Here is a 21,367-nt window from a genome sequence, read left to right on the forward strand (position 1 = left end):
CCGTTCCAGCCCCACCTTGGGCAATCTTGCCAGTAAAACAGAGACCTCCTCATTCTTTAGATTGTTTCTGTCCAGTGATAAACGCCAGTGCTTCCTTTACATTTTGGGAACATACTGAGACTGTCTTACAGTCAAATTTGTTTCTCAAGTCCCAAGTTAGTAGAGACACCTCTGTATGGGTTAAGAGACAATGCATTCGTTTTGTGGAATTGACAAATGGTGGTTCTATGACTCCAAATCCACCTGACCATCATTAAGCTGGTATTGTGGGGTAGTTACTAAAATTAAAATCACAAAAAGTCTGAAAAATGTATAAACAGATACTAATAACTTCATAAATAAGATTAAGGATAAATGACATTAAACAGCAGGGCAAACCTAATACTAGATTATAACCCAAAGTATAAATATCCATGAGCCCACAGGATATAAATAAATGAGAACTGACAAATTTCCCATACAGAATTTCACATACTTTGTGTCAGTGACAGCCAAGTGTGATGGCTCACACCTATAATTCCAGCACTTTGGAAAGGAGGCCAAGGCTGACAGATCACCTGAGGTCGGGAGTTCAGGACCAGCCTGACCAACACAAAGAAATACTATCTCTACTAAAAATACAAAATTAGCTGGGCATGGTGGCGCCTGCCTGTAGTCCCAGCTACTTGGGAGGTTGAGACAGAAGAATCGCTTGAACCTGGGAGGTGGAAGTTGCAGCGAGCCAAGATCGCACCACTGCACTCCAGCCTGGGCGACAGAATGAGACTCCATCTCTTAAAAAAAAAAAAAAAAAGAGGTAAAATAGCAAAATACTATAATATTTAATATCAGGAAGATAAACATATAAATCAAGGTTGATCAGACTGTGAACTATGATGTAATGAGTTTTAAAATGAACCCAGGCGAGCTCCAATAGGGGACTGGAGGTTGATGGCTAAAGACACTTCTTTTGGGAAGACAAACGTTCTCCTAAAATTGATTGTAGTAATGGTTATACAACTCGGAATATGCCAAAAACCAACTGTGCACTTCAGATGGGTGAATTGGATGGTATGTGAGCTATACCTCAATAAAGCTATTACCAAAAAATAAAGCCAGTAAGTAATGAAGGAAAATGCACCAGAAAATAGAATATATTGCAGGCAACAAGAATGAGTACTATTTTCTGAAACTTTAATTCACTTCTATAAATAAATAAGTACATAGATTATACACATATATATATTCATACATCCACATGTATGCCTGTAAGTACATAGTCACGGTGCAAAATTAATTTTTTTACATAAGTCATCATCAAAAAGAACACTATTCTCCCTCATTCCCACATCTTCCATTTTGATAATGTGATGCTATGTGAAAAGATCAATAAGGATAAAATCTACACATCTCAGTTTGATTTTTAAAAAAAATTGGAAAAAGAAACTAGTTATAAATAATAATGGAGAGAACTGCAACTACGAAAGAAAACAAATACAAAGGCACACGCAACACAGCTCTCGATGGGCTGCGCACACCCACGCCTGGGTCTGCAGCCCAGGCCTCCGAGCTCCAGAGCAGTATCAACTGCCTACCTGCCATCTCCCCCAGGCCTCTGAGCTCCAGAGCGGTATCAACTGCCTACCTGCCATCTCCCCCAGGCCTCCAAGCTCCAGAGTGGTATCAACTGCCTACCTGCCATCTCCCCGTGGACGTGTCATATCAAGTCTCAGATTCCTAGGAGACAACCACAGTTCCTGATTCCTTCCCACTAAATCGTTTCCCGGCAAAGTCATCACCATCTCTCCAGACATTTAACCAAAATCTAGATGCTCTCTCTCCATGATTTCTCTTTCCCTCACACTCCACTACAGATTCAACAAGCAAGGGATTTGTCCCACCTCAAAAAAACATCTCAAAACTTGCCATTTCCTCCATCCACTACCAACCCCCCACCCTGATATCAACATTCCTCGACTTTTCTTGCTCCCATGCACCCAAAAAGGATGTTTGTGTCACATGTAAAATTGTAGGAGTTTAACAGCTGTAAAAACGTAATCTCTGCCACACTGTACATCTTGGCACTTTTAATAAAACTCACAATCCGTTTTAAAATATATTCAATGGAATCTAAATACCACTGAAATGATATCTACCATTATCCATTTGCTAAAATACAAAAATAAACTCTTTATGGCTGGATATTTTATGTAGTTCCTTTTCCTCCATGAACTCACTTCTATTCCATGTCACCCAAGGAATTTTAACTGAATATATATTTATATTCAAAGCTTTCTGCTACATGACTATAAATATAAATCGAAATTTCAGGTTTTAAAAAATATTTTCCCATGACCATAAGGTCTAAATATTATTTTTCTTTTCTTCTGAATTAAGTTATCAATACAGGCCAGGCATGGTGACTCATACCTGTAATCCCAGCACTCTGAGAGGCCAAGGTGGGTGTATAACCTGAGGTTAGGAGTTCAAGACCAGCCTGGCCAACATGGTGAAACCTCATCTCTACTAAAAATACAAAAATTAGCTGGGTGTGGTGGTGTGCACCTCCAATCCCAGCTACTGAGGAAGCTGAGGCAGGGAAATCACTTGAACCCAGGAGGAGGAGGTTGCAATGAGCCAAGATCACTGTACTCCACTCCAGCCTGGGCAACAGAGTGAGACTCTGTTTTAAAAAAAAGAAAAAGGTATCAATGCAATTTGTATTAGTATAGTCGGATCCCTGAGGGATTGGTTCCAGGACCTCTCAAGAATATCAAATTCTGAAGATGCTCAAGTCCCTGATATAAAATGAAGATATCAAGTATTTGCATATAACCTATGCACATCGTCCTATATACTTTAAATCATCTCTAGATTACTAATAATACCTAATACAATGTGAATGCTACGTGAATAGTTTTTATACTGTATTGTGTTGGGAATAATGACAAGAAAAATTCTGTACATATTCAGTACAGACACATTTTTTTCTGAATACTTTCAATCCACAGTTTGTTGAATCCACCGATGCGGAAGTCACAGATACAGAGGGCCAACTGCACACACTTTATCAACAAATTTCACAAATTTTGATAGGCAATTAAGCATAGAAAGTAAAATCTTATTGAAAATGCATCCTTTAATGAGACGATCAGAGCGGTTTTCCCCCCAACTGGTTCATGTGAACATTATTTACCACTAGAATGAGATAGGTTTATTACCAACTTAATCCTTTTTTCTTATCTTTTTTTTAAATGTCAGTACTGAAAAAGCTTGTTCACATAAACAGATGTGTATGGAAATAGCTTTGTTATGGCACTGCCCTATATTCTCAAAAATACCTCAGTGTTTCTTCTAAAAATCACACAGTCAGATTTCATTAAAAATCACTTGAATCATCTATCAGTTGCCAATTTCACTGGGTCCTCCCTCAGTTTTACTAGAAGCAATGATCTGAAAACCACCAATGTTCCTAAAGAATATGTCATGTAATCAGAGTGAATCACTTTTTCCTAACGCCTATATTTCAAATTGTCCCTTTGCCCAAGATGAAGCCAACAGCAGGACTGGGGCTGGGTGAAAGAAACAGCTTTCTTTTGTAAAGTGGAGAAATGAGATTGTGAAAGCAGAGGTAGAAAATTGTAACTTACAACTCAGAAGGATCCATTTAAAAAAATATATAGACCCTGGAGATCTGGAAGCCTATTCCTTGCAAGTTATCCTCCTTCTTATACACCACTTAGAGTGTCTTCGTGTACCTCCAAAGGATCCAGTTTGACAAGTGACCAAGACTGCCCCATGATCAAGATATTCTCTTAAAAATGGAATTCACAGGGCCAAGTGCAGTGGCTCACACCTGTAATCCCAGCACTATGGGAGGCCAAGGCAAGCAGATCACTTGAGGTCAGGAGCTGGAGGCCAGTCTGGCCAAGATTGTGAAACCCCACTGCTACTAAAAGCACAAAAATTAGACAGGCGTGGTGGCACATGCCTGTAATCCCAGCTACTTGGGAGGCTGAGGCGTAAGAATCTCTTGAACCCGGGAGGTGGAGGTTGCAGTGAGCCTAGACCATACCACCACACTCCAGCCTGGGCGGCAGAGTAAGACTGTCTCAAAATATATATATATATTTATATATATATAATTCATGTTTTTTTTGATTTGCTAGTTCCCTGCTTAAAATCCTTTAACAATTCATACCACACTTAAAAGTGAAATCCAAATTCCTTCCTGTAGCTTCTAAAGTGCCACACACCTCATCTCACCATCCTACAAACTACAATGGCCTTCTCCAAGTTCCTGGATTGCTGGCAGGGCTTCCAGCCTTAGGGCCTTTGCACTTCCATTCCCTCCGACCAAAGCACTGTTCCCGTAGCTGTGTGGCTGCTCCTGTTACCTCCAAGCTTCAGCTGGAATGTCACCTCCTAAAAGGAGCCTCACCTGACCACCCCATCCACCTCATTATTCTCTACCACAGGAAACTAATTCTTGATAGCTCTTGACATTAGCATGATTATCTTCTTTATAGTAATGTCTTACTTGCCCACTAGACAAAACAGAGGTCATGTTTGTGTTTCATGTTCAGTACCCAGAACGGTGCCTGGCACTCAACAGATGTTTCTAAACAAGAGGGAGGGCATAAGCACGTCATGGAAAAAGTGAAATTAGTGAGTGGCGAGGGAGGGGGTGTTTCTAACAGCTTTCTGTACAACCTTATTTAAAAACAAAGTCATATTAATGTATTAGAGGATATAGATACGACAAACGCAAATGAGAAAAGTATTACAGGTAATATTAAACATATAAACATGGACATATACCAAGACTTCAGAGAGCACCCAAAGTGGGCAGGAACACTCAGCATACAAGTTTCCACCCCCATGTTTTCCTTACCTCTGTTCTTGAGAAGGCTCCTCCAGACCATCTTCAGAATCACCCTATTGAAAAAGAACATGTATTAACTGCTGTTTCTTTTTTCTTTTTTTTCTGAGATGAAGTCTCGCTCTGTCGCCCAGGCTGGAGTGCAATGGCAAGGTCTCAGCTCACTGCAACCTCCACCTCCTGGGTTTTAAGTGATTCTCCTGCCTCAGCCTCCCGAGTAGCTGGGACTACAGGCACGTGCCACTATGCACAGCTAATTTTTGTATTTTTAGTAGGGACAGGGTTTCACTATGTTGGTCAGGCTGGTCTCGAACTCCTGACCTTATGATCCACCCACCTCAGCCTCCCAAAGTGCTGGGATTACAGGTATGAGCCACTGTGCCTGGCCACACTTGGGTAAATCTTATAGTAACCTTGCACTGCTCTTCCCCCTTCACCTACTACCAGAAAGACCTACCCACTCATAGGAAACCCAGTTCCGACCTCTCCTTTCTTCCAGAACAGCAGCCCACAAAAACAGTCCTCTGCCTGCAGACTGTTGCTCCCAACCATCCTGTGCACCACCGCACTCTGTGCAACACAGACCAATCTCACATCACTCACTCCTTACCACCCACACAGTAAGGGCCCAGCACTCAATATCATCACGTCAGTTCCTGCTCAAGAACCTACAATGGCTCCCTCCAACCGGTCAGATGCACACCAAGCTCTTCAACACAGCATGCAGCCCCGTCCCATGCAGCCCCTGACATACCCACCCCTACCTCTACAACCACATTGCCAGGCACCTTGGGCTCCAATTTAAAATATCCGAGGGGAAATAATGAAATTCACTGTCTACCAGGTACGGCTCTGGGCTAGGCCCCAGGCACACATTTGCTGCTGCAGATTTCTAAGGCTTCCTTCGTCCCTTAGCCTTAGCTGACCTCTCCAATGCAGGGTGCCTCTTCTCTCAGTTCCTGTATTTCAGCACTTGACTATGGTCCCAGGGTATTACCAGCCTGACCTTGCCAACAACAAAGGGCAGGGACAAAAGCATGTAATTCCCCCACTCCCTCTTAGGAAGTGTCTCAGGGCCTTTGCACTGGCTGTTCTCTCTCACCACTTTCAAAGGTTGACTCAAATATTGCCTTTTCAGAGTGGTCGACTTTGACCTCTTAAAGCCGCAACTCACATCACCACCCCACCTTGCCACCATATAACACAACATGTATGCCCTTCGAAAAGACTAAATTACTTGCAATGTATTCTCTGTCTTGTTTAATATCTATGTCTATGCTTCCATTTGGACTGCAAGCATCACAAGGGCAGGTGCTTTTTCTTTTTGGTCTATCGTAACATCCCTGACACCTAAAGCAATGCTTGGCCCCGAGTATGCGCTCAATAAACATCTGCAGAGCTGAGTACCAGCTGTTTCTTAACTACACATGGATATGACTATTATGGGAACTTCACTAAGCAACTTTTTCTAACTCAAAATAGAACGTGACATTCTTTCCCTCAGACATAGAAACTTTACCATCGTAATAGTGCTTTTCTGGTTAAACTGTACGAAACTCACACAACATCCATAATGGCTAAAAACCTGGGCTCTGTAGCTAAACACTTCCTGGGTTTCCATCCCAGCATGGTCACTTTCTTACTACCTTGGGCCAAGTAATTTCACTGCTCTGTGCCTCAATTTCCTCACCTGTAAACTTCACAGTCTTTAGTGTGTTAGTGAGTTATACTCATAAAGCACTTAAATAACACCAGCAGTGCCCAACCCACGTCAGTTATTATTTTTTAATGTTGATAGTAGAAATGGATTAAGCCAAAAATAAATCTCTATGATAAAAAAGATTACTAAATACTGGTCAATGATTCACTGGAGCAAGATGATGTTACATAACACGGTACCTGTGATAACAAAAACTCAGACTCTCAGTGTATCATTTCCTGTTTCAACTTTCTACCAATTTCCGTTATGTATACCCTCTGACTTAAGATGGGGGAAAATAAACTTGATATTTTTAAAGGCAGATTCTTTCTTATTCATCACTTTATCTCTGGGGACCTAACTGGGCCCACCCCAAGGTCCATCTTTGCTAAATGAACAAATAAGGCCAGGAGAGCACTGGGTCTGCCCAGCACCAACATGAGTCTGTATCAGGTAACAGTGGCTCCTACTCAACACCTGTCCCTGGTTCCCAAACCTGCTAACCAAGGGCCATCAGGAGTGAGCCTTCTCTTCTCAGAGAAGTCTGAATGGATTGAAAGAACAGATTGTGGGCTTTTTTGGGGGGGGAACAGCCCTTCTTTTTTGGCGGTGCGGGGGGACAGAGTCTTGCTCTATCGCCTAGGCTGGAGTACAGTGGTGTGATCTTTGCTCACTGCACCCTCCACTTCCCAGGTTCATGTGATTCTCCTGCCTCAGCCTCCTGAGTAGCTGGGACTACAGGCACCTACCACCATATCCAGCTAATTTTTTCTTTTTTTAGTAGAGACGGGGTTTCACCATGTTTGGCCAGGATGATTTCAACCTCCTGACCTCGTGATCTGCCCACCTTGGCCTCCCAAAGTGCTGGGATTACAGGTGTGAGCCACCGTGCCCAGCCTAGGCTGCCCTTCTTGCAGCTAGAACTGATTTTTTTTAACGTGATTGTCAAACAACATTAGGAAATCAACATTTTAAGGCATTCCACCTGTTACCTGCAGATTAGCAAACCTCATAGAGGAACTAGGCAAGACACTGACAACTGCCCCTCCTCCACTAGGAAGACTTCGTGGGCAGTATGAATGCCTACTGTAAGCAGGACACTGTGGCCACAGCAGGGCAGCAAGCCTTAGCAGCCCAGACCGTCAAAGGAGAACCCAGTTAAGGCAACAAGGCATGTACAAGACAACGGAGGAAAACGAAGACATTATGGGACTCTCAAAGAGAGAGAAACTATGTCAATGCCCCCGCAGGGCAGGAGTCAGGAAGGACAGGCCCTGAATGAACCGCGCGGCTGCTACATTCATTAATTCAACAGATATTGCTGGACAAGCCTGGCCAAGGGTCCGGCTGGAGTGGGCGTGCCAGAGGACTGACACAGAAGGCCCTGCAGGGCAGAGCAGGTCAGGTGGACATCACCTACGTGTAGATCACACAGAATCACAGTTTCTGACTTGGACAGCAAAGTAAGAAGGCACACAAAGCCGTATCCTGCACACACGAAATTACTTCTTGAAAATAAGCTAATGAAACACCTGTTTGGTTTCCACACCATCACCACTTTGGATTCAGTGTGTTGAAGTATAGTTGAAGTATAGCCCAAGCAGGAGAAAATTTCTGTAAATCTCAGAAGAAAATCACATATTTTTCCTCCTTCCTCTCACAATCACCATGCATACATAACTTGTATGTTCCCACACCAAATGATTTTACAACACGAGAGTATATAACAAAAAGATATGAGTAATACAACTTATCTATACAATCATAGAGCACACAACAGTACTGAGTTATCTGTACTATTCAGCCTTTTCAAAGCAAAAAGCCGTTCATGCTCTCCAATGACCAAGTCTACCAGTCAGCTCAGAGACTACCAAAATAACAGGTAACCTATAGCAGGTGCTCACTAAGTTCCAAGCCCTTAATTCTCTCAAAATCTGAAATCAGCACCACCATTCCCCAGACTTTGCAGATGAGAAAACAGGACAAACAGGTGAATTTACAGACCCAAAAAGAGATAGGGCTGGGATTCAAACCCAGGAGACCTGAACAGAGGTTCTGCCAGTTTACAACAATTTGATTGTTGTATCTGGTATTACTATAATCAACAGGAGACATGTCCAAAATAAATAACTATACAAACAGTGTTGGCAAACATGTTAGTATTTTTTTTTTTTTTTGATGGAGTTTCACTCGTTACCCAGGCTGGAGTGCAATGGCGCAATCTCAGTCACTGCAACCTCTGCCTCCCGGGTTCAAGTGATTCTCCTGCCTCAGCCTCCCAAGTAGCTGGGATTACAAGCATGCACCACCACACCTGGCTAATTTTGTATTTTTAGTAGAGATGGGGTTTCTCCATGTTGGTCAGGATGGTCTAGAACTCCTGACCTCAGGTGATCCACCCCCCCCCCCACCCCAGCCTTCCAAAGTGCTGGGATTACAGGCGTGAGCCACTGGCCCAACCAGTATTTTCTTTATTTAATGCCACATCCTCTAAAGTTCCTATTTCATCTACTCCTGACAAATCTTAGCCTCTGAAGCCATCTTTAAGTCTTCCTGCATGAAAGAAACCCAATGTACTAGTTAATTAAACAGAAACTCTCAAATTTAAATAACACCTATAAATATTCTCTTTTCAACAGACTCCATTTGATACACATGAGGGAATTTTTACTGAAAAAATTCAAAATACTTTGAAAATAATTCCTTTAAAATAACTTTCTTCAAAACTGTCTGCAGCTTATGAGCTACATATAGATAACACACAATACACATGTGATGTGCTTATGAGATACACATACATACACACATACACATGTGCTTATGACATGCATATCTATATGTATCTCATAAGCACGTGTGTGTATGTGTGTGTATGTGTGTGTGTGTATCTCCCTCACCCTTGGCCCAGGTATAAGCAGGGCAAAATGGTTTCTAAAGGTTTACATATAGACGGGATGAAGTATTAAGAAAATTATTTTGAATACCAGTTTCACTTTCATTATAGCTTTGATTAAAATAGCTTAGCTATAAATGCCTCTATAGTAAGTATCCCAGACAAACAGCTTCTGAATTCTGACATCTCTTACCAAAACAAATTGTATTTACCTATAAACAAAACCAGAAATTAAAAACTGTAGTAGCTTTTGAGCCTATAAATAAAATGAATCATATCATAGGCCTTGACATTTCCATCTCTGAGCACACCTACTAAATCTTCAGCTTACGCTCTAACAAATGAGACTCTATAATACTAAACTCAATCATCTATAATTTACTTTCCTTTTAGTCTGGGTTGGCTTCCAACACTAGCCAGTAAGAAGTGGAAACTACAATTGAGCAAAAATGCAAATACGTATACATAGACATACACCAGTGCTTCTCCACCGGGCAATTTTGCTCCTCAGGGACATCTAGCAATGTCTGGAAACATTTTTAGTTGTCAAAGTCAGGAGGGGGTGGGGGAGAGGGGGAAGCAGCGGAGAGTGTCACTGGCATCTAGTGGGTATAGGCAAGGCATGCTAAGTGCTCAGCATCTCACAGTGCACAGGACAGCCCCACAACAAAACTCTCTAGCCCAAAATGTGACCAGTGCCACTGCTGAACAACTCTGATATACACAAACATACTTAATTTTTAAATAAATACATCAAGTTAAATGTGGTTCTCGCAGTAGGAATATGACAGATTTATATTTTGTTCTTTTTCTATAACTTCCAAAACACACGTGTATATTTAATGTAAGGGAAAAAAATCCATTTGGGAATAAACTTTTTAGGAGAAGGAAAACCTATCTGCACCTCATCCTGATGGGGCCTTTTCTCAAAAGACCGGTCTCATTCAGGCGGCTGGCCTTCAAGGAGCGTCCAGGAAAATTCTCTAAAATCACCTCTCTGCCTTGAAGCTGTTATTCATTAGCCCTAGTCAAAATGAATACTCCAAATATCTCAAAACCAGCACTCTGAATGTTTCACATAAAAGGCAGAAAACTGAAATGTAAAACTGGACAGCCTCTCCAGTAAAGTTATAGCTAGACATCCTGTTTTTCTAAACAGCCACGAGACACAACACAGAATTAAGTGCTTCCCAACGTGGGAAGTAACGAACATCTTAAAAAGTACTGCGCACAAGCTGAATATTCCCTTATAATTCAAACCATCTCCACCCAAAAAATGCATCTTGGATCACTACTGGTGCCGGTGGAAGGCAGTCAACAATATTATATTTAAATGGGCACTTCACAGTCAATGGGAATTTCTTGTAAAAGTTAAAGACAAAAGCTTTCCAATACTGCATCTGTTGCAGCAGTGAACCCTATATGATGCTACAGCTTCCCAATAAAATGTCAGCAATTATTTTTCTACATGCAATCATCATCTCATCATATAGAGAAAAAAAACCTGAAATTCAAGTTCTTAAGTGGGTGTCTTTTAACAGGAATTAAGGACAGTTGGAGAAAATCCAAGATAACAATCCTTTAAAGTCACATCTCCATCCCAAAGCTACTTAACGCTAATGGCAAATACCACTCTAACATTTATGAAATCAATTCTCCTGTTGTCCTCAACCCCCCAGCCACTTGCCATCCACACAGCACCAGCTCGCTTAGAGAACAGTGTGCACCGAGGACACCCGCGGCCGAGCGGACTGCTGGCCGCCTCCCTGCTGAGGTGGCCTGGGTTCCCACCTTCTGAACTTGGGGCTAGCCTGACTCACGCCGTCACATGGCGTGGGAGGAGCCGGGAAGGCCACCGTTGCCAGGTGTTCAGGCTCGGCCCCTAACGTTTATTTGCCTTGCAAAGTGGCCGGAGCGCCAGTGCCGCTGGGACGGGGGTGGGGTAGACTGGCGGCCTCCCGGCCTCTCCTCCCTCGCACACCCACAGCCGCCCTGTCACCTGGTCGTCCTCACCTGAGTGGGCAGCAGGAGTTCCCCTTCTTCTGCCTGCCACAGCTCCACCACGTTCGGCAAGGGCTCAATTGCTGCAGAACACCAAAAAATACACCACGTTTTTAATGCACGCTAAAGAAAGCTTCCTGTTTCCCCTGTCGTGCCTCCGTGCCACTCGCCTCACCAAAACACGTCTCTTTTTCCTCCTAGGAACGGAGGCCATCGGAGGGGCGAGCTGAGGATAAAAACACAATGGGCGGGGTGTGAGCCGCCGGCCCCTCGGACGCGAAGGCGAAAGCGTGCAGGCTCGAGGTGCTAGTGCTGGAGGGGGACGAAATGGAGGTGAAGACACCCCACGGGGCACTCCGGGCTCCACAGCCCGAGCATCTGGATGGCGGACCACGGGCAGCCAGGCTCGGGGGAACAAAGCTGCAGGAAGCCGAGCCGCGGCGGGGCACCAGTGCGCGCCACACAAAGCGGGGGCTGCGCCCCGGGCGCAGGGGCCGGCGCACAAAGGCTCCAGGGCGCGAGCAGCTAGCGGTCCCCAAGACCCACCACCGCCCCGCTCTCCAGCTGTACGGGGCAGCGGGGCGCCGGAGGGGACGCTGTGATCGGAAAATGTTATCAGCGGAGAATTGCAACAGCTTTCCTTCCTCCTCCTGCCCCTTTCCCTTTCCTCCCCTCGCCCTCTTATAGATTTCAGCAGTTCCCTAAAAGAAAGAGCGGGGGCGGGGTGGAGAGGCAGAGCGAGCCCAGCGGCGCAAGGCTGACCTTGTCCCTGAGCCCCTCCCGGGCGACAGCAGGGCAGCAGGACCTGGAAGACGCCCAGCAGGAGGTTCACGGCCGCGGCGGTGCGGCAATAGCAGCCGGGCTGCGGGCGTCGGAGCCCCGCCATGCTGGTGCTCGCGCTCCTCTCCGTTGCTTGCCGCGCTCGCCACTAGCTCGCTGGCGCCCCAGCTGCCTCGCCCCGGGCCCGCCCCCGCGCCGCGCCGCCCCGCCCCGCCCCGCGCCGCACCCCCCACCCCCCACAGCCCGTCGCCGCTGCCGCCGCAGCTGCTGCAGCTACAACCCTAGGCGCGCCGCTCGCTCGGAGCGCGTGTGCGCCGCAGATAGGGAGGGACTGAACGCGGCGGGGTGCGGGGAAAAGTGGACAATGCGAATGCGGTGGCTGCGGGCGCCCAGCCCCGGCGCGGAGCACATGGCCTTGGGCTCGCTCCGCAGCGCGGACTCGGCGAGGCCGGGGCGCTTTTCTCGGCTCGGACCAGGTCGCTTAGAGCTGTCCGCGGGGACTAGCGGCCCACTTTTGCCAAGTGCGTTTTCATGAGCGTTCGGGTGGTTGCCGCTTTGTTGAGGTGCTCGGGCCTCGGTCTAGAGTTTACCCTCGAGGGAAGAGGTGGCGGTGGAGGTGAGAACTCAGGAGTCGCCAAGCCAGAGGCCTTGGGCACAGGATATTAGTGGAAATAATGCAGTGGTTGTCAGGAAACGCGACTGCAGCCACATGGCCACTGCCAGTTATGCAGCGAGGATATCCGGTGGCTGCAAAGTCTGTAATTAGAATAAAAAGAGCTCTCCCAAAACCGGAGAGGCTGACCTCAGCGCCGCGTGGCGGTAGTGCGCCCGGCATCCTCCGTGGACACGGTCCAGGTCATGACAGGTGGGGAAGACTCTTCCTACGGCATTTATAGCTTCAAAGACTCTGCAAATACTCCCTTTTGGAATCATATTGCAAAATTCAGCCTGCCTTTCCTGAAATATGGTTGGGGTCGAGGACGTGGGCAGTTGCTTGTTTCTAACATTAGGATAATGGAAGTAATATGTGGACATATATTTCCTAGCTCCAGGTTTCGATGCCTATAACGAACGAGTCCAAAATCTGGCATCTCTTTAAGGTAAAGGCATCTGCCTTTACCAGTGATGCCACAAACAAGGGCTTATTCAGAAATAAATTTGCATAACCTAGAGGTATGGGCAATGTTATGATTTTTTAAAGTTAACTTACTGCTTGCACTGTAGCTTGTATGAAATTCAGAACATAAGAACACTGCCGTATGAAGAGGGGACATGATGGGACGCACCTGTTTACCTTGAGCCTCTGTTTAATTGCTTCTGGTGCCTTACAAGCCAGACTATGGAAAACCAGTGCTTGCAAAACAGACACACGTCTGAGGACAAAATGAAGTCTAGATCCTCTGTCCTAAAGACATAATACTATTTAACCAAACAAGGTTAAATAGTACAATTGCTTGGCCAAACTTAACATTTAAGTAGATTAGCATAAACATTAACTTATTGATGTGAAAAAAAAGCACTTTGCATTTTCCAACTTGAATACCTCCAGTAGCCTATATTCCATACTTTTTTCTGTGAACTTTGCCAACATCTTTATTTAGCAAGGATCTCCAGCGCCATCTCAATGTGCCCTTTTTTTCTCTTCACTTCTCCAAGTTTATATTTGCCCCTCAGATTCTGAAGGTCCCGCAGAGTTAAGGGACCTCCGGTGACAGGAAAACTTGCAAACCCACTTAAGCAGTAACTACACATTCAAAGTTTATTTCTAGATGAAAGTTCTCTCGTGGGCCTATTTATCTGCAGAATGTAATTTTAAGTCCTGTGACTGTAATACGTATAAAGGAAAGCAAGCAAATATTGACAGCCTACCTGATTTTATTAAGCAAATTTAAAGTTGTGATACAAAACTTTTGTACTAACATTTAAATTATTTTATTTTTTACTGATAAAGTCTTTCCCACATGAACGAGTATCACAGCATCAATAGAAACGACTTAAAAGATAGAATAACATTGCTATGGACCATATCTAAATACTGTGTAACTCTTTCTGAAACTTCGTAAGGTCAGCTTGATTTTTCAAGTTTTGGTCTTGTGGACTTTACAAAATGGGTAATGCTATTTGTTGTTCAAAGAGGCAGAAGCATGTATCTGCAATGCCATGGGGTTGGAGAGGGATACGGGATTACACAGCTGTCTTCTTAGATAAATCTGACCTACTTAGCCTCCTCTGGAGTTATTTTTCATGCTGACTCATGGACAACAGGAAAGTTCTAGCCCATTAAGCAGCATCCATGTTTTGGAGTACCTTTTTCTTCAAAGAAGACTCCTGTGTCATTCGTGTTATATTTCCATTATTCCCCTTGTCAGTCCTAGATGTTGTCACAGAATATTACAGCTGGAAATTTTCTAGAAATCATTGAATAGCCCAACTACTTCTTCTTACAGAAGAAACCAAAGCCCATAGAGAATTTTTAAATCCAAGTTAAAGAGTTCCTTTTAAAATGTTTATTTATAAAGTTTTTTGAGACAAGGGTAGTGAGGAAAAAGGCTAGGTATGGAAAACACCTAGATCTAAAAACTAATAAGCATTTTCTTTAAAAAGCCAAGGACTTATATTTAATTCCTCTTTCCTTGACACCCTTTAAATCTATCAGTTAGTCCTATGGTGCCCTCCTCCATGCTATTTCCCATACCTGGCCTTTTTCTTCATTACTACCCTGATCTCCTCACTCGCCCAGGCTGGAAGGCAGTGGCCCGATCTTGGCTCATGGCAATTTCTGCTTCCTTGACCCAAAGGATACTCCCACTTCAGCCTCCCAAGTAGCTGGGACCACAGGTGCGGGCCACCACACCTGGCTGATTTTTGTATTTTTGTAGAAACAAGGTTTCACCATGTTGCCCAGGCTGCCCAGGCTTGAACTCCTGGCCTCAGACAAATCCACCCACCTCAGCCTCCCAAAGTGCTGGGATTACAAGTGTGAGCCACCCCGTCCAGCCAGAGCTCCTTTAGAGGCAGAGTTATGGAGAAGCACATATGAAATAATGTTAACTGAAAAAAATTAATGTAACCACTGATTAAGTCAATATGAAAATTATAGGCCAGGCAAGGTAGCTCATGTCAGTAATTCCAATATTTTGGGAGGACAAGGTAGGAGGATTGCTTGAGCACGGGTGTTTAAGACCAGCCTAGGCAACATAGTGAGACTTTGTCCCTACAAAATTTTTTTTTTTTAAGTTAGCCAGTCATGGTGGCGCATTCCTGTGGTCTGTAGTCCCAGCTACTCAGGAGGCTGAGGTGGGAGGACTTCTTGAGCCCAGGAGTTTGAGGCTGCAGTGAGCAAAGCTTGCACCACTGCACTCCAGCCTGGGTGACTGAGTGAGACCCTGTCTCCAACAAAAAAAAGAAAAAAAAAAAAATATATATATATATATATATATATACACAGGATTAAAAAGTGTTGAAGAGGCATTAAGGTGATGTCTTTGTGGAATATGTAAATGTTAAGTTCATATAAGATAAAATGGTTCTGTTAGAAAAAGCTGTAAATGGCTAAATCTCTATTGATTTTTATTTATTTACTTATTTATTTATTTTTTTTTTTGAGATAGGATCTGGTCTTGAATTCCTAGGTTTAAGCAATCCTGCTGCCTTGGCCTCCCAAAGTGATGGGATTACAGGCATGAGCCACCACACCCAGCCTCTAGAGGACCCTTCTTAATATAACTTATTCCATCTCGTCTTATAAAGCCTCAATTAAATGCATTGGATAAGAATAAGGAGTCTCTCCTTTCTCAGACACTGTTGTTAAACAATTGATCTTTTCTGCTACAGGACTATAATATAATTTTGGGTGAGTAGCAGCAGTATCCACAGTTTATTATTCTCTATTTTTTAAAAATACTCATAAAACTGTAAAATAAAAGTAAGTTTTACTGTAATTTAAAAATAAATTGATTAAATTAGAACTTTAACATTTTGAAAAGGTTGGAAAGTTTGCAGAAAGTGTTTTTTTATGTATACTTTAAGTTCTGGGATACATGTGCAGAACATGCAGGTTTGTTACATAGGTATACATGTGCAATGGTGGTTTACTGCACCCACCAACCTGTCATCTACATTAGGTATTTCTCCTAATACTATCCCTTCCCTACCAACCCATCGCCTGTCAGGCCCCAGTGTGTTATGTTCCCCTCCCTGTGTCCATGTGTTCTCATTGTTCAACTCCGACTTATAAGTGAGAACATGCAGTGTTTGGTTTTCTGTTCCTATGTTAGTTTGCTGAGAATGATGATTTCCAGTGTCATCCATGTCCCTGCAATGCACATGAACTCATCCTTTTTTATGGCTGCATAGTATTCCATGGTGTGTATGTGCCACATTTTCTTTATCCAGTCTGTCATTGATAGGCATTTGTAATGGTTCCAAATCTTTGCTATTGTGAATAGTGCTGCAATAAATATACGTGTACGTGTGTCTTATAGTAGAATGATTTATAATCCTTTATGTGTATGCCCAATAATGGGTTCCTGGGTCAAATGGTATTTCTGGTTCCAGATCCCTGAGGAATCGCCACACTGTTTTCCACAATGGTTGAGCTAATTTATACTCCTACCAACAGCGTAAAAGTGTTCCTATTTCTCCACATCCTCTCCAGCATCTGTTGTTTCCTGACTTTTTAATGATTGCCATTCTAACTGGCATGAGATGATATCTCATTGTGGTTTTTTTGATTTGCATTTCTCTAGTGCTGATGAGCTTTTTTTCCTATGTTTGTTGGCCCCTTAAATGTCTTCTTTTGAGAACTGTCTGTTCATATCCTTCATTCACTTTTTGATGGTGGTATTAGTTTTTTTTCTTGTAAATTTGTAGAAGTTCCTTGTAGATTCTGTGTATTAGCCCTTTGTCAGATGGATAGATTGCAAAACTTTTCTCCCATTCTGTAGGTTGCCTGTTCACTCTGATGATAGTTTCTTTTGCTGTGCAGAAGCTCTTTAGTTTAATTAGATCCTATTTGTCAATTTTGGCTTTTGTTGCTATTGCTTTGGTGTTTTAGTCATGAAGTCTTTGCCCACGCCTATGTCCTGAGTGGTAATGCTTAGGTTTTCTTCTAGGGTTTTTATGGTTTTAGGTCTTTGGTTTAACTGTTTAATCCATCCTGAGTTAATTTTTGTATAAGGTGTAAAAAAGGGGTCCAGTTTCAGTTTTCTGTATATGGCTAGCCAGCTTTCCCAACACCATTTATTAAATAAGGAATCCTTTCCCCATTGCTTGTTTTTGTCAAGTTTCAAAGTTCAGATGGTTGTAGATGTGTGGCGTTATTTCTGAGGCCTCTGTTCTGTTCCATTGGTCTATATATCTGTTTTGGTTCCAGCACCATGCTGTTTTGGTTACTGTAGCCTTATATTATAGTTTGAAGTCAGGTAGCATGATGCCTCCAGCTTTGTTCTCTTTGCTTAGTATTATCTTGGCTATACAGGCTCTTTTTGGTTCCACATGAAATTTAAAGTAATTTTTTTCTCATTCTGTGAAGAAAGTCAATCCTAGTTTGTTGGGGATAGTACTGAATCTGTAAATTACTTTGGGCAGTATGGCCATTTTCATGATTTTGATTCTTCCTATCCATGAGCATGGAACATTTTTCCAATTCGTTTGTGTCCTCTCTTATTTTCTTGAGCAGTGATTTGTAGTTCTCCTTGAAGAGGTCCTTCACATCCCTTGTAAGTTGTGTTCCTAGGGATTTTATTCTTTTTTTAGCAATTGTGAATGGGAGTTCACTCATGGTTTGGCTCTCTATTATTGGTGTATAGGAATGGTTGTGATTTTTGCACATTGATTTTGTATCCTAAGACTTTGCTGAAGTTGCTTATCAGCTTAAGGAGATTTTGGGCTAAGACAATGGGTTGTTCTAAATATATAATCATGTCATCTGCAAACAGAGACAATTTGACTTCCTCTTTTCCTATTTGAATACACTTTATTTCTTTTCTTTCTCTTGCCTTATTGCCCTGGACAGAACTTCCAATACTATGTTGAATAGGAATGGTGAGAGAGGGCATCCTTGTCTTGTGCCAGTTTTCAAAGGAGATGCTTCCAGCTTTTGCCCATTCAGTATGATATTGGCTGTGGGTTTGTCATAAATAGCTATTATTATTTTGAGATATGTTCCATCAATAGCTAGTTCATCAAGAGTTTTTAGCATGAAGGGGTGTTGAATTTTAACAAAGGCTTTTTCTGCATCTATTGAGATAATCATGTGCTTTTTGTCATTGGTTATGTGTATGTGATGGATTACGTTTATTGATTTGTATTTGTTGAAGCAGCCTTGCATCCCAGGGAGGAAGCCGACTTGATCGTAATGGATAAGCTTTTTGATGTGCTGCTGGATTAGGTTTGCCAGTGTTTTATTGAGGATTTTCATATCGATGTTCATCAGGGACATTGGCTTGAAATTTTATTTTTTTGTTGTGTCTCTGCCAGGTTTTGGTATCAGGATGATTCTGGCCTCTTAAAATGCGTTAGGGAGAAGTCCCATTTTTCCTATTGTTTGGAATAGTTTCAGAAGCAATGGTACTATCTCCTCTTGGTACCTCTGGTAGAATTTGGCTGTGAATGGGTCTGGTCCTGGGTTTTTTTTTCAATTGGTAAGCTATCAATTACTGCCTCAATTTCAGAATTTGTTATTGGTCTATTCAGGGATTTGACTTCTTCTGGTTTAGTTTTCTGAGGGTGTATGTGTCCAGGAATTTATCCATTTCTTCTAAATTTTCTATTTTATTTGCATCGAGGTGTTTATAGTATTGTCTGATGGTAGTTTATATTTCTGTGGGATCAGTGGAGACATCATCTTTATCATTTTTTATTGTGTCTATTTGATTCTTCTCTCTTTTCTTCTTTATTAGTCTGGCTAGTGGTCTATATATTTTGTTAATCTTTTCAAAGAACCAGCTCCTGAATTCATTGATTTCTTTTTTATAAGAGCCAGTTTGCTCTTGTTGCCCAGGCTAGAGTACAATGACATGATCTCAGCTCACCGCAACCTCCACCACCCAGGTTCAAGCAATTCTCCTCTTTCAGCCTCCCAAGTAACTGGGATTACAGGCATGTGCCACCACGCACAACTAATTTTGTATTTTTAGTAGAGATAGAGTTTCTTTATGTTGGTCAGGCTGGTCTGGAACTCCCGACCTCAGGTGATCCACCCACCTTGTCCTCCCAAAGTGCTAGGATTATAGGCATGAGTCACCAAGCCTGGCCTGATTCATTGATTTTTTTGAATAGTTTCTCGTCTCTATCTCCTTCAGTTTTTTTGTTTGTTTTGTTTTGTTTTGAGACATAGCCTCGCTCTGTCGCCCAGGCTGGTGTGCAGTGGCTAATCTCAGGTCACCGTAACCTCCACCTCCTGGGTTTTTGCTTAAGATTGTCTTGACTATACGGGCTGAGGTGATTTTTCTGTCTCAGTCTCCCGAGTAGCTGGGATTACAGGCACGTGCCACCATGCCTGGCTAATTTTTGTATTTTTAGTAGAGATGAGGTTTCACCGTATTGGCCAGGCTGGTCTCAAACTCCTGACTTCGTCCACCCATCTCAGACTCCCAAAGTGCTGGGTTTACAGGCATGAGCCACTGTGCCAGGCCTCTCCTTCAGTCTGCTCTGATCTTAGTTATTTCTTATCTTCTGCTAGCTTTTGACTTTGCTCTTGCTTCCCTAGTTCTTTTTCTTTTTTGACAGAGTCTCGCTCTGTCACCGGGCTGGAGTGTAGTGGTGCAATCTTGGCTCACTGCAACCTCCAAATCCCTGATTAAAGCAATTCTCTTGCCTCAGCCTCCCGAGTGGCTGGGATTACAGGAACCTGCCACCACACCCAGCTTTTAGTAGAGAGGGGGTTTCACCATGTTGGCCAGGATGGTCTCGATTTCCTGACCTCGTGATCCGCCCTACTCAGCCTCCCAAAGTGCTAGGATTACAGGCGTGAGCCACCGCGCCCAGCCACTTCTTTAGTTCTTTTAATTGTGATGTTAAGGTGTCAATTTTATGTCTTTCCCGCTTACTCCTTTGGGCATTTAGTGCTATAAGTGTCCCAGAGATTGTGGTACCTTGTGTCTTTGTTCTCACTAGTTTCAAAGAACTTATTTATTTCTGCCTTAATTTGGTTATTTACTTAGTAGTCATTCAGAAGCAGGTTGTTCAGTTTCCATGTAGTTGTGCAGTTTTGAGTGAGTTTCTTAATTCTGAGTTCTAATTTGATTGCACTGTGGTCTGAGAGACTATTTCTTATGATTTCCGTTCTTTTGCATTTGCTGAGGAGTGTTTTACTTCTACTTATGTGGTCAATTTTAGAATAAGTGCGATGTGGTGCTGAGAATAATGTATATTCTATTGATCTAGGGTGGAAAGTTCTGTAGATGTCTATTAGATCTGCCTGGTCCAGAGCTGAGTTCAAGTCCTGGATATCCTTGTTAATTTTCTGTCTCATTGATCTGTCCAATATGGACAGTGGAGTGTTCAAGTTTTCCACTGTTGTTGCATGGGAGTCCAAGTCTCTTTGTAGGTCTCTAAGAACTTGCTTTACAAATCTGGTTGCTCCTGTATTGGGTTCATATATTTTTAGAATAGTTAGCTCTTCTTGTTGCGTTGATCCCTTTACCATATGTCTTTGTCTTTTTTGATCTTTGTTGGTTTAAAGTCTGTTTCATCAGAGACTAGGATTGCAACTCCTGCTTTTTTTTTTTTTTTTTTTTTTTTTGCTTTTCATTTGCTTGGTAAATCTTCCTCCATCCCTTTATTTATTTATTTATTTATTTTTTGAGACGGAGTTTTGCTGTTGTTACCCAGACTGGAGTGCAATGGCAGGATCTCGGCTCACCGCAACCTCCACCTCCTGGGTTCAATCAATTCTCCTGCCTCAGCCTCCTGAGTAGCTGGGACTACAGGTGTGCAACAGCATGCCCAGCTAATTTTTGTATTTTTAGTAGAGACAGGGTTTCACCTTGTTGACCAGGATGTTCTTGATCTCTTGACCTCGTGATCCACCCGCCTCGGCCTCCCAAAGTGCTGTGATTATAGGCATGAGCCACTGTGCCCAGCCTCCTCCATTCCTTTATTTTGAGCAAGCAGTCTGTCCCTTAGCAGA

The 21,367-nt window shown here is 43.1% G+C and overlaps 1 protein-coding gene across 15 annotated transcripts in view; it reads right to left on the minus strand.

Annotated features, from left to right (window-relative positions):
• Nucleotides 1-12,384, minus strand: part of TMEM131L (transmembrane 131 like) — a 178,148-nt gene extending 165,764 nt beyond the window's left edge. For 10 of the 15 annotated variants that reach the window (XR_013532855.1, XR_013532854.1, XR_013532853.1 and 7 more), the window contains exons 1-3: nucleotides 12,217-12,384; nucleotides 11,467-11,537; nucleotides 4,874-4,917 (exon numbers count right to left, since the gene is read on the minus strand). Coding sequence is in view for 7 of the 15 variants with exons in the window: in XM_078366370.1 (XP_078222496.1) it covers nucleotides 4,874-4,917; nucleotides 11,467-11,537; nucleotides 12,217-12,340 (239 nt within the window). In the remaining 8 variants the exon portion in view is untranslated. Of the gene's footprint in view, nucleotides 1-4,873; nucleotides 4,918-11,466; nucleotides 11,538-11,629; nucleotides 11,876-12,216 lie in introns of those variants that run through there. The other 5 variants (XM_078366375.1, XM_078366373.1, XM_078366374.1 and 2 more) reach the window with 1 other exon arrangement.
• Nucleotides 12,385-21,367: the final 8,983 nt, after the last annotated feature.

The sequence above is a fragment of the Callithrix jacchus genome, chromosome 3 (assembly GCF_049354715.1).
Source record: "Callithrix jacchus isolate 240 chromosome 3, calJac240_pri, whole genome shotgun sequence".
In the NCBI taxonomy this organism is placed as follows: domain Eukaryota; kingdom Metazoa; phylum Chordata; class Mammalia; order Primates; family Cebidae; genus Callithrix; species Callithrix jacchus.